General features: G+C 46.8%; 1 protein-coding gene across 4 annotated transcripts in view; it reads left to right on the plus strand.

Moving 5' to 3' along the window:
- The window catches only part of SLC23A2 (solute carrier family 23 member 2), a 121261-nt gene extending 104262 nt beyond the window's left edge, over positions 1-16999 (plus strand). For all 4 annotated transcript variants that reach the window (XM_028523808.2, XM_028523806.2, XM_028523809.2 and 1 more), the window contains 4 exons: positions 6592-6721; positions 7853-7990; positions 10180-10275; positions 12064-16999. In XM_028523808.2, coding sequence (XP_028379609.1) covers positions 6592-6721; positions 7853-7990; positions 10180-10275; positions 12064-12296 — 597 coding nt within the window. In that variant the 3' untranslated portion in view covers positions 12297-16999. The remainder of the gene's footprint in view (positions 1-6591; positions 6722-7852; positions 7991-10179; positions 10276-12063) is intronic.
- Positions 17000-17248: the final 249 nt, after the last annotated feature.

The following is a 17248-nucleotide window of genomic DNA, read 5'->3' on the forward strand; positions in this document are numbered from 1 at the left end:
ACATTTTTCTAATTAAATGGTTGGGCCGCTAAGTGTTGATCCATTTCATTAATTGGTCTGACCACCTGAGTTCCACAAGGAAGGCCTTCAATTCTGAGATTGTCTCCTCCATCTCTCTCTCTCTTTTTTTTTTTTTTTTGGTGAGGGGTGTCTGGAGTGCTGGTGGAGGTCTGCCCCCTCAGGGGGCCTGGGGAGGCAGGCACTCAGGTGCTAGCATGCCTTCCAGCACTCTACACATTTTTACTGGGCACTGCAACCCTGTGCCAGCCTGCTGTTTCAGGCACTTGGGGTACATCCATCAGTGCATAAGAAAAATATCCCCATTGCTGTAGAGTTTACATTCTAGCAGGGGAAAACAAATCATAAGCAGTAAGCATTCTAAATATGATAGAAACATGGGACAGGGTGGGGGGATGAGAAGTGAGGGTGAGTGTTAAATGGGATGGTCAGGCTAAAGCTAGCTGAGAAGATGGCCTGGAGCCAAGGTGTGAAGGAAGCAAGGGCAGGAGGGAGCTGTGCAGATGCCTGGGGAGTGGGCATTCAGGCAGGGGGGCTGCCAGTGCAAAGCCCTGTCGTGGTAGCAGGCTGGCCTGTTGTAGATCAGCAAGGAGGCCAGTGGGGGACAGGTAGGAGTAGATGGCGTCTTCTAGGTAACTGAGGACCAGGTCACAGGCCCTGGAGGCAGTGGAGACTGAGTGGAGGGCGTTGCCCCAGGAGGAGGCTATTTGATCTGGCTTTGGTTTTGCTTTAGTTTTAAGGATAACTTGGCTGCTGGTGGGGGAGGAGGTGGAAATGGAAGTCCAGTTAGGAGATGGCATTAGTTCTAGATGAGAGATGATACCACTTGTTACAGAAAAAAAAAAAGTTGATCTTCTAGTAAAGAATTAACATGGTTTTCAAACGGTAGCACCAGAACCCTTCTCCTTTACATGATACCAGTTGTAAAGTGAGTGGGTCAGAGGAGCCATGCAAGTCACCCAGGTTGAACAGGGCCTGCGACCTGTTGCCCCTTCTGCTCGCCCACCTTCAAACACAGACACGCGACCCTGGGGCTGCCTCACCTCACAGTTCAGCCTCGGTTCGAGGGCGCTTGCCTCTAGGCCTTTCGAATGTGTTACTAACAAATAAAGTTTATATCCCAGTTGTTTTGGGGCAGCAATTTTCAACCTTTTTCATCTCATGGCACATATTAACTAATTACTAAAATTCTACAACACACCAAAAAATACATATTTTGTCATTCTGACCAAAAAATAGATATAATTTTGATTTATTCACACTGGACAGCTATTGTTGTTTTTGCTGTTGTCATTTTTTAATTTGACAGCCTAAGGCAATACAGGCCAATGTCTCTGACTAGATATAATTAAGTACTGCATATTTTAAAAATTCTTGCAGCACACTGGTTGAATGAAAACCGCTGGTCTAGGCCAAAGCGTGCTGTTTGCCGGGGTTTCAGTAGTGCAGCTCGGCCCCTGGCCCTTGTATGCTGTGCAGCTAGAGACTGTTAGAGTGGGTGCACCGTCCTGGACAGTCTGCATGGGTCACAGGTCTCCCTCACCTGAGCCCTGTATCCTGAGATCTGGGGGTAAGCTGGAGCCTTCTAGAACTGTTTCACTCTGTGAAATGGGAAACCCTCCCCCTAGCTCTCTGAGGTTCTATAGCTAGATAACGAGAAACCCAATACTAACTAGGTTTGGTTAATCTTGGCTGTAAATCCAGGGAGAGGGAGCAGGGCACACAGAGCACAGGCCTGAAGTTGGTTTTCCTGGGAGCTGTCGGTGCCAGCACAGAGCTCAGCCTCAGGTGTGCAGATGGCCCCACCTGCTGCCTGGTACGCCAGCACAGGGTGTGTGAGGGCTGCTGATGGGCACCTCCTCCAGCGCCGCCGCTGGGTCCTGTTGCTGCTCGTAGTAAGAACTGGATGCTGAGAGTGCAGAGTGGGGGCATAAGCCACTTGCTCTCTAACCAGTCTGCTGCATGAGCCTGTAGACATATAACTAACATGTAATAACATCAGTGTAAAATTATGTTGTAGATGGAGGGGCCCTTAGGGGAAGACACTTTGATAAGCTAGCTCCCTTTCTGTATCCCTTTGAAACCTGCTGGGGCGGGGTCACTGTAGGGAGTAAGTGGTGCTGCTCATTGAGGTTCCCTTCTAAAACAGGTCTGGGGTGGTCTGGGGAATGATTATTTTTATTTCAGTTTGAATGGTGCCAACTTACTCTGAAAGGCAGCCTGTCAGGGCTTTTCAATGAACTAAATTGATTTTCCTTCTGAATCCCTTTGGATCCGTTTCCCCAGGCAAAGGCTGCATCTGTTGGGGGTGTTGTCATCCCTGGAATCAGTTTTCATGCCTTGTGTGGAAGGTGTAACCCAGCCATCTGCACAGCTGCCTTGGGTGGGAAGTTGGACTTGGAGCAGAAATTTCTCTGTGGCCTGGGCCATGCAGCTGGTGGGAGATCCTGTCCAGAGGAACGAGGCACGAGTTATGGGCTGTGCTCTGCCTCTTGTGCAGCTGCAGGATGTGGGACAAGTCACTTTCTTGAGTAGAACTGAGGTCTGAAATCCGACAGTTCTAGAACTAGATCCGTACTGTCCAACATGGTAGTTGGTAGCCACGTGCGGCTCTTTAAGTTTACATTAGTTAAAACAAAAACTTGACTTCCTCAGTCACACTAGCTTCAGGAGCTCCATGGTCAGTCCTGACTAGTAGCGGCCGTAGATCAGCGCAGGTGCAGGATGTTTTCATCAGTGCAGAAAGTTCTATCTAAGGGCTCCGGCACGGGCCATTGTGTCAGAATTCCAGGGCATGTGGAAAGAGGGTGGTCTGTGGCTCTTTTAGAGAATCTGCCTCCCATTTCCTGGCAAGCCTCACCTTTGCTATTCTCTATCCAGTTGTGGCATTCTGTGTCTGTGGAGATTCTAATCTGCTTGATCAGGAGTGCAGGCAGCTTATCCCACTGTGTTCTGAAGTTCTGAGGGGTCAGACTGCATGTGCAGGACTTCTCTGCTGCGTGTGTGCCAGTGTCTGTCCCAGAGAGGGGCAGACTTGGGGGAAGTGGCTGCGTTGGGTTCCAGCCCTGGCTCCATCACTTTCTCCCAGTGTGATGTCATATGTCCAAGTCTCCATGCCCTTGTCAACAAGATAGCATGCAGGGTATTGGAATTAGTAACTTGATGTGAGGCACTTAGCAGAGTCCAGCATGTGGTAGTACTCAGTAAGCTGTAGATACCATCTTCACATGATAGTGTTGAATGAACTCAAAAAGAATTTGGAGGCTTCGGCTAGAAATAAATGATAAAGATTTATTCAGGGGTCTTAGAGTTTGCAACGTGGGAATACAGCTAAGCAAAGACCCAGAAGCTTTCTAAAGAAGAAGGAAAAATTAAGAGTTCTTACAGTAAGAAGTATCCTGCATTCTTCGCCCCAGGATTGGTCCAAGATGGGTATCAGTCAGATGGCAGGAGGTCAGAAAGATAGGTGCCAGAGGGTGTAGTCACTCCCGATGGTCAGGAGAATGGATGTCAGGTCTGAATACGAGGCCTTCAGGGCGTAATCAGAGGGTTGTCTGGAGGTCTGGTATATGTCCAGATGCATATACCGGCATTGATGCAGGACTGAAAAGTTCAAAAGTTTAAGTTCCTGGGCTAATTAGAACAGGAATAGAATCGTTTCCTTGTGCCTCAACAAACTTGATTTTAGTAATTTAGTAGGTTGTTGTGGCTGTGTTTTATTTATCTATTCCTCAGTACTTAGCACTAAGGTTATTTCTAGAGAGTAAACACCATGTCCCTTTAGATCTCGTTGGGGGTGTCCAGAGGAAGGTCTTATCTCCTCTGCTGCATCCCACACTGTTGAAAGCCTTTGGGAACTCAGAAACGATGGCCCTAGAAGCAGAGCCAAAGTTCAGAAAGGAGGTCAGTAGGGACGTGGGCAGCAGGGAAGGAGACACAAAGGCTCTGTCACCACTGGAAAGCAGGGATTTCAGAACTGTGTTTGGAACATAAGTGTATAGTAGGCACTCTGTTAATACTCGCTGAACACAAGAATGGCCTCATTGCTGCCTGTGTTTTGTTGTTGTTGTTGTTGTTGTTGTAATTGTTGTTGTTTGGGGTTTTTTGACAGCATCTAAGGCAGATCAGTCTTCCATGCCTGGTTTTCATACAGGATTTACTGTTGTAGGCATCCCTGGGGCCAGTACACCCCCTGCACACTGGACAGGGCTGCCTGACCCTGCTGGGAGGCGGTCTTTGCACAGGTGGTTCCCTCCGGCTGTATGCTTTTCCTCCATTGACCCCTTTTTCTCCCTCAGACCATTCCTGGGACCCCTTTTCAACTCTTCAGTTTCTCTTCCCCCAGGCTCCTATACAGAGTAGAACAATCACAAAAGTACATTAATTTCATCATAAGCTTGTGGCTTATTCATCTTTGTATCTGCCTCCCGCCCCCAGTTTAACAAGTGCTAGTCACATAGTAGGTACTTAGAAATGCTTGCTGAAAAATGAGCCATTTATAAATGAAAGGCTCCCTTATTACGTGATACAGCCAAGCATAAGCCATTTTTACTGGATTCGCCAGTTTCCTGGCCCTGTTCGCTGCTTCCCTGTACTTGGTGCTGTGTGGGAGGAGCCGTGGGTGGAAGCAGTGGAGCCTGGGTGCCAGGCTGAGGGGACAGATCCTAGCTGCACAGCAGTCTGCACAGCGAGGTTCCTGATCAGCTGATCCTCGGGTCCCTAGAGAAGCTGCTGGAGGGACACTCCAGGCAGCCCCATCCAGCAGAACACTGTGCAGCGGTGGCACTTGGGCGGCCCCATGTGGGGGCCACCAGCCTCAGTTGCCTGTGGAGCACTTGTAATGTGACAAGTGCAACTGAGGGACTGGGTCTTACATTTCATTTCACTTTAATTAACTTAAGTGTAAGTAGTCATCCTCTCCTCACTGTAAGTCATACTTAAAGCCCTGTGGACACTCTCCCAGACATTCTGGAACCACTTTTATGTCCTCTGGATGTTTTCCTGGGAAAGACAGCACAAAGTGGTAGCTAGGATGCAAGATTCTTGAATCCAGTGCCAGCTCCACCTCCCATTACCTGGGTGCTGTGGGTTGGGTGGAAACTTTTAGAAGGCAGGGATCAGATTTAACAGATAGAGTTGAGACAACGTTAAGTAGTGAGTGGTGCTGCTGAAGCCTGGAGCAGGGGGGTTGGGGGTGGGGAGATGTAACCTTAGAATCAAGGACAGCTTTGCAGAGGAGGTTGCATTTGGATAGTGTTTTTTTTGTTTGTTTGTTTGTTTGTTTGTTTGTTTAAGATTTTATTTTATTTTTAGACAGAGGGGAAGGGAGGGGAGAAAGAGGGAGAGAAATATGGTGCCTCTCACACACACTGGGCACTTGCCCCGCAACCCAGGCATGTGCCCTGACTGGGAATCGAACTGGCAACCCTTTGGTTCGCAGGCCATGGGTAGTGTTTTGAGGGATGTGTCTGGGAACCAGCCAGAAGAGGGATATGGAAGAGGGTGTTTCAGACAGACAGGCTTGGGCCTGCCTGGTACCCTGAGGGACAGGCAGTAAGCCCCCAGCATGACTGAGGCAGGGCAGGGAGCTCAGTGGTGGGCTTGGCTCCCTTGGGAAGAGCCTGAGAGTGTGTTTTAATTCACAAGCAGCAGGGGACTTACTAGGGAACTGACCTCCCAAATCAGTGTGTTAGAAAGGTCCTTCTACCACAGGATAGATGGACCAAGGAAAGGCCAGAGGCAGCAGGCCCAGGTGGGAGGCTATCAAATAGCCTGATGCATGCTAGGTGCTGTTCAAACTATTTTACACGTCTTTTTATTTAATCCTTAAAGCAAAACTACAAGGTTTAGAGTTATGAGGATGGGGGATCCTGCAACCGAGGGAGGTTAAGTAGCTTGCTGGGTCATGTGGGCAGAGGTAGAGTGGCGATGCCAGCCAGGCAGCAGGACTCGAGCATTCTGCACCTTGTCCTCTAGGCTGTGCCATAGCTAATGGGAAAGACACTGTGAGGAGAAGGAGGTTCCAGAAGCATTTGGGGGTTTTGTCAGATTCAGGGTACAGGGAAGATGGAGTTAATGAGGCTAAAGTGCATTGGGTGGGTTAACTTGGTGAGTGAAGGGTGATGTCAGAAACCCAGAAGAGAAGCAGATGCAAAAGGTAACTTTTGCATCTTGCATATAAGACACTCGAAGGTCATCCCAGCCAGTAACTGCAGGCGTTAGAAACCTAGGACCTAAGTGCAGGAGCAGGTCCACACCGACGGGACAGCATCCAGGGCTCAGAGAAGCAGACTGAGTCCTGGCCACGCCTCCTTTCCCTCCAAGTTAAGGGGAGGAGAAGGGGACCAACAGGAATGAGGAAAGGTGATGGGAATCTTTTTACTCTGGGTGCATTATAGTAATTTACAGTAATTGTGCACTGAGATCAGTCCTCATCATGAAATGAGACTGATTCTTCTTAACTAAACATTTTAAAAGTAATATGGATTTTGAATGAGGGTTTTGTCACATTTGCCCTGAAGGGCCTGGAGAATTTGTGTTGAACTGAACCTCTGCCTCTGGTGTGTCCTGCAGGTCGGCAGCCGCCGGGTGATCCAGTATGGGGCCGCCCTCATGCTTGCCCTGGGCATGATCGGGAAGTTCAGCGCCCTCTTCGCCTCCCTTCCAGATCCTGTGCTTGGTGCTCTCTTCTGTACCCTCTTCGGTAAAGTTCCATTTTCCTCTCAGGCTCATTTTATTTCTTCCCGTTTGCTAATTTTTCATAGCGATTATGGTTTTTTGCTAAATCTCTTCAGTACGATTAGAGGTAACAATTTCTATTTTAAAATACAAAAGGAGCCTGGTGCCCCCTTTCACGGCGCCCGAGACATGCCAGGTCAGGGCGTTTGCAGAAGGGCCAGGACCTCTGGAGTCAGGGGACCTGGCCGCCCAGGGTGGGCCAAGGACCAGCACCTCTGACCAGTGCCCTCTTGTACGGTCACCAAGGAGCAGAGGTCAGGGTAGCTAAATGTTGAGAGTGCCTGCGCTTTTCTGCAGCCGGGATTTTGGAGGGTTTGGGGGCAAATGTGGGGTCGAAGACCTCTTCCTTTAGCAGCTCAGGGGTCAGCAAGAAATTCAAAACCACAAGATGTTTGGACTCAGCAGGGCTGAATCTGTTTCACACAGAGAAGAGTGGGCAGGCCCTTTGGCTAAACATTGCTGAGAATTGCGTACACATGCTCATAAACTTTACAAAGCTACTCTGAAAAATAAAAACACAGAAGGATAGGCCTTCAAAACATAAAACCCTATGTTACTCTCAGTTGAATTTATGTTGAAGGAACAACCAAAGGTAAAATATTTGGTCTAGGAAAAATAAGGTGACATTTAATCTTTTAAATTGGTTTTTAATTGGTGATTTAACTCAACCTATCTTACCTTCTGAGTATGGCTGTTTAAAACAGACCATTTTTACGATAGGACTCTGTTCTGTCTCTCTGCCATTTAGTTGTCGGTCAGGGACCGGATATTTGGGCGGGTTTCCCAATTTAATAGAAATGTTTGCATAGAGGTTTCAAGGAGGAACCAAAATCCTTAGTTTTTTGCCTGGTCTGGAGAAAGCCTCATAGCAGTGTGACGCTTATGCCCCTGAATAAGCCCAGCAACCTGGGTGGTCCCATTCGACACCCTCCTGCCACTTGTGCCCTCATCCTGTCACTGCACTGGTCTTCTGCCTGGTTTCTGATGGGAGAAGGGACTCTGTAGGGAGTCTGCCTTCGACAGCTGTGAGTCATCTGTCATCTGTGAGCTCATCCACGTGAGTTATTGAACTTGCTGTCTGGTATTTTCTCCCTAGGAATGATCACAGCTGTCGGACTCTCTAACCTGCAGTTCATTGATTTAAATTCTTCCCGGAACCTCTTTGTGCTTGGATTTTCAATCTTCTTTGGGCTGGTTCTTCCGAGTTACCTCCGACAGAACCCTCTTGTCACAGGTAGGGAACATGGGCCCTGAACCTTGGGGGGTAGTTAGAACCACAGCCACCAGTTTCCGGACAGCTTGTCGCCAGTCAGAGGGGATTTGGAACGTCAGGAATTGTCTTGGTGAATGTTCATCTGTGTATTTCATTTGAACCTCACTTTGCTGCCGCTTGTCTGGAGCCCTTTGCACTCCCACGTGAGCTGGCCTGAGCGTGTGACTAGCATGTGTGTTCAGGTCTCTCTACCTCTCTCCTCCCACTGGACCTTCTCCTGTGGGAGAATGCCTCTGTGTAAAACCTTTTGACCTCTCAGACTAAGGCTGTATTAAAGTGTATAATTTCTTGAAACTCTATAGACTTTGAAATACTTGTTTTTCTGTAGGGATTATAGCTACTTTGAATTCAAGGTTAACCTTTCAGACTCCCTCTTTTAATTCCCCAGTGTCATGTAGAGTGAAGAAAGGGGAACCATCTTATGCTGCTGACATTTTATGTAGAATTTGGGGCCATTTTTTGGAGTGAAATTCACATAACATAAAATTAACCATTTTAAAATTCAGTGGCATTTTAGGACATTCACAGTGTTATAACCACTACCTCATATCTAGTTTTTAAAACCATCTCATTACCCCAAAATAAAATTCCATGACCATTAAGAAGTTATTCCCTATCGTTCCCCTTCTCCCAGTCCCTGGCAACCACCAGTCTGCTCTCTGTTTTTATGAATTTAGCTATTCTGTATATTTCATATAAGTGGAGTCCTGTAATGTGTGACTTTTTGTGTCTGGCTTCTTGCACTTAGCATAATGTTTACAAGACTCACCCATGATATAGCATAAGTATTTCATTCCTTTAATAGAATGAAATGAAATTCCTGTCATAAAATGTTACAGCTAAGTAACATTCTAATTTAACATTCTAATTGTATGTATATATCAAATCTGTTTATCTATTTATTCATTGATGGACATATGGGTTGTTTGTACTTTTTTGACTATTGTGACTAGTGCTATTAAAATTGATGTGCAGTGCAATCAATCCCCGCCCCCCCTGCTGGTGTTGCTCAGTAGATTGAGCTAGGCCTGTGAACCAAAGAGTTGCTGGTTCAATTCTCAGTCAGGGCACACACCTGGGTTGCAGGCCAGGTTCCCAGTAGGGGGTGCACAAGAGGCAACCACATACTGATGTTTCTTTCCCTCTCCTTCCCTTCCCCTCTCTCTAAAGATAAATAAAATCTTAAAGAAAAAAATTTTTAATTCACTTTACACATTCAGTACAATCAGTTCTCATTCGTGGTAGTTATGTTTTGACCTGTTGCTCCTGGGGGAAGATGGCCACCAGCTCCGTAACTGATGCCTGAATGAAGCTCATCTAACGTGTGTTTTCTCCGTGAGGCACATCATGGACTTTTTGCAATTAGGAACACTAGACAGCCCTTCAGCACTACACTGGGGGCCATTTTAATCAGTGAAATCACCAAACAAAACACAGAAAAGCAAAAAAAGTGGTACCGATAGACTGCTGAAAGGATTATAGTGTGAGCTGCAGCAAGGAGGCAGAGTGCCACCTTGTTTCACTTCAGCTGGTTTGACCTTGTTGGAACATGCGTGTTGGGTGACTCAGAGTTTTCACTACTCTGTGCATGTCCCTGAGTGACTGAGAGCCCCGCGAATATTCATTTTTGGGTTTACAAATACATTTTAGTGTATAGGCGAATTTGCCCGTAATGAGGATTGACTCTTGGTTTGAGTAAATCACATTCGTGTGAAGACATTTTTATAAATTCAGTTGTTTGTAATTAAAGCTAAGCACAGATTAGTAACTCAGGATTCTGAAAACCTGTTTGCAGATACCACAGATATTTTTGTTGTCTTCTTAGTCACTTAGTAGTTTTTTCTGCCTTATGCAGTCATCTTTCATATCATTATTTTTTATCTGCAAACAACAACCCCGCAGTGGCTTCATGTTTTATTATAGGTGACTTCACTCTGTCCGATTTATCATCTGTGCACCAGTGTTAGGGATTTCCCTTTGATTGTTGTGCCTTCATTGTAGTTTAAACTATTACTGCACCTTCACCACAGGAATGTACACTTGTGTGCACTGCCCTGACTGGCAATTGGTGCCACCCCAGGGCTCCTTTCCAAGGCGAGGGCAGGTCTGTGCTGGCTGGCAGTGACCCTGCCTCTCTGTTCTCTTTTTAGGGATAACAGGAGTTGATCAAGTGCTGAACGTTCTTCTCACCACTGCGATGTTTGTAGGAGGCTGTGTGGCTTTTATTTTGGATAACACCATCCCAGGTATGTGTTCTGTGCCACATGTGCTTACTGCTTATGTGAGTTACTTTTTTGCCCAATAAATATAGGAAGAAGAATAAGTCAGTTCAAAGCCATGACTGGTTAAAACTGTCTTTTCTAAAATGGTTAAGGTGACACTTCCAGCCTTCTTTTATCCATCAGTTGTTTTTTTTTTTGCTAATAAACTTACTGGGTTGTTTTTTTCTTTGCTGAGTTACTTTTCAGAAAAAGCAGGCGAATCCCTTGTGTGTGGTGAAATGGCAGTGGGATGCCTTGGGCACACGCCAGCCTGCCTGCTTTCCTTGTGAGGCCTTGCCCAGCGCCCTGCAGTTTGGTTTCATTGACTTTCACACCCTTTCTGAGCCAGCTAGTAATAGCCTCTGGCACTTCTCTGCTTTGGGAGCCTGCCTTTTAAACGAGTCCTTCCTAAGGCAGTCACCAGCCAACTAAAACCAGGTGTCAGTGAGTGTGGTGGGCACAGGCTGCAGCCAGGATCCGTGAGTGACGGAGGTTAGGCAGGTAGCATTTCTCCAACATCCACAACTCTTGTTTCTCAGCTGGGTGCTGCCAAATGTCAGGTGATAGAGTAGGATGTGTTGTGGGTGTTGCCTTGCTGCCTTCCCAGCTTCCTACAGGAGGCTACTGTGTACCATTGTCAAAGACGACAGATACACTGATAGATTCATCTGCCATCAAGGAAGGGGGATGGTTATTCTTGTGCTTAAAGGTTTTACTGAGGTTTCCCTCTCCCAGTGAAGAGGTTGCTGGGGAAACTGAGGATGAGCATATCTGGCAGAAGGAATCACATAATATGAATAGGTGGAAGATGTTAGGTTTGTAGGAGTTAATAACTAATATCCTCTTTTCCTCCTAAGTCAACCAATTAAAGGAGAGGCAACAGAGAGATAGTTCAAGTCAGCTTTGTTACTGAAATATCAGTGAGGGGTGGGGTCATACCTTAGATATAAGGAGATAATGAGGATCTTAAATATTGCACTGTAGACTCGAACTCATCACCGAGGCTCGGGCACAAAAGTGTATTATTAGGTGTCCTGTTGTAGGTAAGGTTGGGTGCCCATGCTCCTGTCTGCACCAGGAAGATTTGTAAAGAAAGTCCAGGAGTTGCTGAGAGATCTTTCTCCCTGGCCCATCTGTCCAGGTGCAGAGTAGCTCAGAGTGTTATACCAGTGGCGGTTCACCCTCACAGGAGCACAGCAAGTGGGGAACACGTAATGAGTGCAGTACACTCACACACACACACACACTAAAGTAGAGAAAGCAGTATGAAATCGGTATGTCTGGATGGGGGTTGCCACGACTAATTGATGACAGCACTGTATATGGTATAATAAGTACTGCGGGCCCCATTTTGCAAGATCAGATTTGCACTTTAGAGGGTGGGTTTTTGTGCTGAGAACAAATTTGGGCAGTGGGCGGTGAGGCAGAAGACCTGACAGCCAGGTAAGAAACTCACAGAACGAGCCTGGGAAGCAGTGACACGGCCTGGGCCAGAACTCACCAGTGAGAATGGAGAACATGCATCATGTGGAAGGACAGGCAGGAGGCAGCGGCATCAGGATGTTGTTTGAATGTGGAGCAAAAGGAACGAGGACGGGTTAGTGATTCTTAGATTTCCGGTCCAGGCACCTGGACAGCTGAGTGCCACCGAGTGTGCTCTGCTGTCATCCCAGCGGGCTCCACCTCTGCACAGTGTGTTGGGCTCTCAGTTCTGGGCAGAACCGTTAAACTGAACATTCCATTTTTTTGTTCTGACGTGTGTGTCTTCCGTAGGTACTCTGGAGGAAAGAGGAATCCGGAAGTGGAAGAAGGGCGTGGGCAAAGGGAGCAAGTCACTTGATGGCATGGAATCCTACGATTTGCCATTTGGCATGAACATTATTAAAAAGTACAGATGCTTCAGCTACTTACCCATCAGCCCAACCTTCGTGGGCTACACGTGGAAAGGCCTTGGGAAGAGCGCAAACAGCCGCAGTTCAGACGAGGACTCGCAGGCCACAGTATAGCTGTAGCTTGCCCTGTGGCCCGGCCGCAGTGAGGCATGAGTCTGTAGTTCCTTGCTGAGTAACAAGCAGTAGCATATATGTTTGTATATCTGCATTTACATTCTGCACCCCAGAGCTAAGACAGATTGCAAATAGCTTTTTTTGTTGTGGGTGGTGATTGTGTCTAATACGGTGTCTCACCTATCTCCTTATTTAAGCCCTGACCCCTTGCCCTTGAGAGTGTCCACTGCTGGCTGTGGTCACTGAACTTGAAGTTCCTGCCCTCTTGTGGGAGTAGATGTTTGAAATCCACAGCGATTCTTTGTTTTCAGTCTCCCTTCCCCACCCCATGCTTGCTTTCTTATAAGCCTCCAGGGTCTGGGGGCTTTCTGTCCTGGAAGCACCTGGACTTGCTTGGTATATTTTAAATTAAAAAAAATTTTTTTTTAATTTGACCTCAGCCTGAACCACAGAGGCCTCCTGTGGTCAAGGGGCACCAGTGTCCTTGCATTGTCACAACTGGTCAAATGTGATTCTGTGTTCACGGATTCTCCTGTGGGAGGAAGCTGTTGCCCTGATTGCAGACAGTGACACGGTCACCCTGTGCCCCGATCCATGCAGGGGTAGGGTCTGCACACACAGTGTCAGAATGGGAGTTTGTCTGGGGGCTGGAGGGGAGGGAAAGTACCTAGGAGTCAGTATCTGATTCTCAGCGGCTCCATCTCGGTGCCACCCTGGCCCAGGCTGGGCCAGCGCATTTCACACTGGCCTCTTTTTCACTAGTAGCTGAGACAGTCTGTCTGGCATTTCTCATCCTACGGTGTGACAGGTATAGAGTGCCATGCAGGGGCACCACGCAGGTGTTCGTGGGAGTCTTGACTCTCCACTCTCCTGTCATGTGGGTGTCAGTTTTTGTCACCTGTGTCTATAAATACAAGCTTTTATTCCTATTTGATGTTACTGACTATAGCAGATTTTTGAAATCAGTGTTTTTCCACGTGACCCTCTTGCCTTGCATCCCTATTACTTGTGTCCCACTGCTCCCTCCCATTAAAGAAAGAACCAGCATTTGTAAAGCTGTGGACACCATCAGGGAAGCTTGTTGTCATGGCTTTTGAAGGCCAGTAACCATTGTTGTGGTTGTGTTTTGTATTGCTTGATACCATGAAAGTGTAAATACTGTAATGCTTAATCTATTTATCAAAACTGACTACTGGATCAGAGCCCAGAAACCGCAGGTTACGTTACATGTGAATTTGTTTTGTGAAGTGGGGAAGCCGGGGCAGGCAACAAACAGCTGCCTTATTGAGTGGTCCGGCACGCTGGCAAACCCATCACCGCAATTCTGTTGCTAGTCATCTCTGGCAATTACAGCTTAAGGAGACTGTCTGTGGTTGCCGTGTTGCATCCCCACTGGGTCTTGGTTTTGCAGAGGGGAAGATTAGATCCCCTGGCCAAATGCTGCCATTCTTGTTTAAGTTGTTGCAGAAGGTAGTGGTGAGGAAGGCAGCCAGCAGGTCCCCTCTGTTGAGTTCTAATTAAATAACACTAAATTCTTCCTGGGAGAAAAATAAAGAGACTTCTGTCGAATTTGGTTTGAAATTTCTTCCGCCAAAGGAAAAGCCTGAGGCATAAAAGTAGAAACCTTGCTTCATGAGGTCGTGCTTCCTAAGTGTTCGTTGACCTGGTTGAGCCTTGGATGGCAGAGGGCGCCGCCATCTCCAACCGCAGCACGTGGTTCTGGTTCTCCGCGGCCTGTGCCCACGGAGTGCGTTTCCGCTCCCGAGGCTGCCTCTGCTGCTTCGAGCTGGGATGTCTTTGGCGGTGTTGTGTCACTACAGCTCCTCCACTCCTGGGAAGTTGGGGGCTTCAAGGCTTGTTCTGGCAAAAACACTTCATTGTTTTGCCAAGATCTTATTGCAGGTTAAGTAAAGAATTGAGATTGTATTAATTTTGTATGTTACTTTTTCTTGAAGTGTATTTGATGCTAGTTGCTTTTGAAGCACACTGGTTAACGAGTTTCATCCTTTTAACTTGGTAAGCCCTCGAGGCTGACAGCCCTCTGAGTTGCTCTTTAGTTCCTTCTATTTGTATTTTTACTCAGCATCTACAATTTCTCAGCTTTGAGAAATGGGGAAAACTATTACACATCCCAAAGATTTGCAGTATTCTAGCTCTGGAGGTGAGCAGAAGGACCCAAATACCCAAATAAAAGCATCTGAACCATCAGTAATTCAGGAACAATTAAGTTCCCTTCAACTTAACGTGACTGCTCATCTTCTGCCCAGTGGGTAACACTCGGGGTATGTGCTTCAAGTGTCCAGAAACCCACTCCCTTCTGAAACCCCTCCTTGGGTCAGGTTTTATTGGGAGGTTTCAAATCTGCTGGTCCAAGGGGTGTCCACAAGCATTCGTGTGTGGAGGGAGGACCTGTACCCACATTGCCTGTTGCAATGGGTTTTTGCCCTTCCCGTTCCGTTGGGGCCAATTGAGAGTCTCTGTCCGAGGGAGGGAGGAAGGAGGGAGGGGTGGGGACGGGAGGTGGGGAAGAAGAAGGAGGGCAGCCTGACTGGAGGCCCCAATGAGTCTGGTACTTTCCGCACAGCCTGTGAAATTCACTTGCTCGAGCGATTGGAGCCTCAGGTTAAGTAATAAATCTTGCACATGCAGCCACACCAACTATTTTACATTTTAAGAAGTGGTCCTTCTGCTAGCAAATATGCAAAAGAATGAGTCTAATTGAAAGAAAAGGTATTCATCTGTTTCTTGGCTTTAACCACATGAGCTGCAGGGGAGGTTTGGGGGGCCCGGCATGGCCTCGCATGGTCTGTCCTTGTGAACCTCCCACTTACGCTGTTGGCTGGCCCTGCTGGGGCAGCACACCTGCTTGCTTTGTTGGGCCAATAGAATGTTTTAAAATATTTTGTATGTGAATGTCCTTGGGCGGGGCATTTAGTCTCCAATTTCCACAGTGAACACCTACCCACATCGTCACATTTACATGAGCCATCCTGACATAAGTACGCAGAAAGTATTTATAAGAACAGTGGATGCTGCCATATCCTAGTGAAGTGGGTAATGGAGACCCCACCACTGGTTTTGATAAAATACCAAACACGGTTCATAGAATAATGGGAAGTAGCTCCAGCCTCTGTAAGCAATTTTCTTTCTCATTCTCATTAGGGAATTAAACTTAGATTCATTGGTACTGAATCTGAGTACCCTTAGAAGGCATCAGATGTACCTCGTAGTGAGTTTCTTGTGATTGATCAGAACAAGAGAAGTGGCTTAACCAGGTCAGCTAGAATGAAGCATCATGGGTCCTGACGGTTTCTCATTTTCATGGCAACAAATTCACACACAGGATTTGCTTTATACTGTAGATTACTAACTTTCATGACAACTTGGTTTATGCATGAATATTGCAGTATTTCCATATAGTAAAATAACATTTCTACCCAGGATAATAGTCACAGTTTTCCAGGGAGGGAATGATATAATTTTCATGACAATGTCATGTGATGATAGAATTTCTCCATTGATGAATCTCTAGTATGTGTGTATACTTTATTTACCCATGCATATATTTTATGACTATGAGCTAAGTTGTTATTACTTTAATTTGTGTCCCTGCTGAAATACTGGTACTAGCAACCTAGATTTGAAGTTGGCAACTATAATCTTCCTTAACATTGATGCCACAAGAGTGGCCAGGCTAGAGAGAAGGTGAATAAGGAGCTGGGGCGGGAACCTCATTCCGGAACTTGTCTGGTGTGAGCACAGGCAGCATCCTGCAGACCACTGTGCTTGGGTATGTGTGCACTTGGCTGCAAACGCCGGGCCAGGCCTGGCACGGCTGTCACCGGCTGCCTAGTGTGCGTGCCCAGCCACACCTGGACACCGTGGTTGTGCAAACGTACCTAAGTGTTGGTAGAGCCCCATTCTCTAGGAAGCTGGCCCTTGGCTTTGGAGAAGGGCCTGGATTCTCACACTCTGCATGTGTTGTGCTCTGTCCCCTTCTGGCTTGGAACATAGAACAGGACAGCTCCCCTGCCTCTACCCCACCTAAAGTCACAACCCAAGCAGTGCAGGAAGACCACCCTTTTATTGCCAGCATTCAGTTTCCGCCCACGGACCCAGAAAGCATGTAAGTGCTGGGGGTCCCTTAGCAGCCTCACACACATTCCCGTCCTTCTAGGTTGTTCTCGACTAGGCCTCGTCGTCGTCATTCTACATAAGTAACTTCCAGCATCCTTAGACTCGCTGTGTGTTCCCTGCCCTTTAGGAGCCCCTTGCCAGCGTAGCCGTCTCACTGACAGTTCAAGTTAACACCGTTTTGTTCGTTCATAACAGCCTTTGTTCCACACGCTAATACATTTCTGACTGTTCCTAAAACAGTGGGGGTGCCTATATTTTCCTTGAGTTTTTGTGACCGACTTTGGCTATGTACCTTTTTGGGATTTTGTTTGTTTTTTTATTTTGCATACTGAGGGTATTTAGGGTGGGATTGTTTTTTGAGATGTGTAATTCTTTTACGGAGTTTTTAAAAAGAATTTTCATATTGTTTTTCTAACATGGCTTCATTAAACGTTTAAGTATTTTAAAAATATGTAATATTTGGACCAGATGTTGTGAATAATAGTAGAGATAAAGCTATTTTATTCTGTATTTTTAAAACTGTTCCGTACAAATAAAAGCTCTCCTGGCCGCAGTTCTGCTGTTCATGTGCTTCCTTTGGCTGGTCTTTGAGAAACTTCTCATTAATTAGAGTCATTTCCCTGAGGGAAGGAAATCGACTAATAAAAAGTTCAGTTAAGCTCTGGTCAGTGTGGCTCAGTTGGAGTGTTGTCCTGTGAACTGAAAGGTCATGGGTTCGATTCCCAGTCAAGGCACATACCTGGGTTGTGGGTTCAGTCCCTGGTCAGGGTGTGTACAAGAGGCATTCGATTTAAGTTGCATGTTCACATTGATGT

The sequence above is a fragment of the Phyllostomus discolor genome, chromosome 9 (genome assembly GCF_004126475.2).
Source record: "Phyllostomus discolor isolate MPI-MPIP mPhyDis1 chromosome 9, mPhyDis1.pri.v3, whole genome shotgun sequence".
Lineage (NCBI taxonomy): Eukaryota > Metazoa > Chordata > Mammalia > Chiroptera > Phyllostomidae > Phyllostomus > Phyllostomus discolor.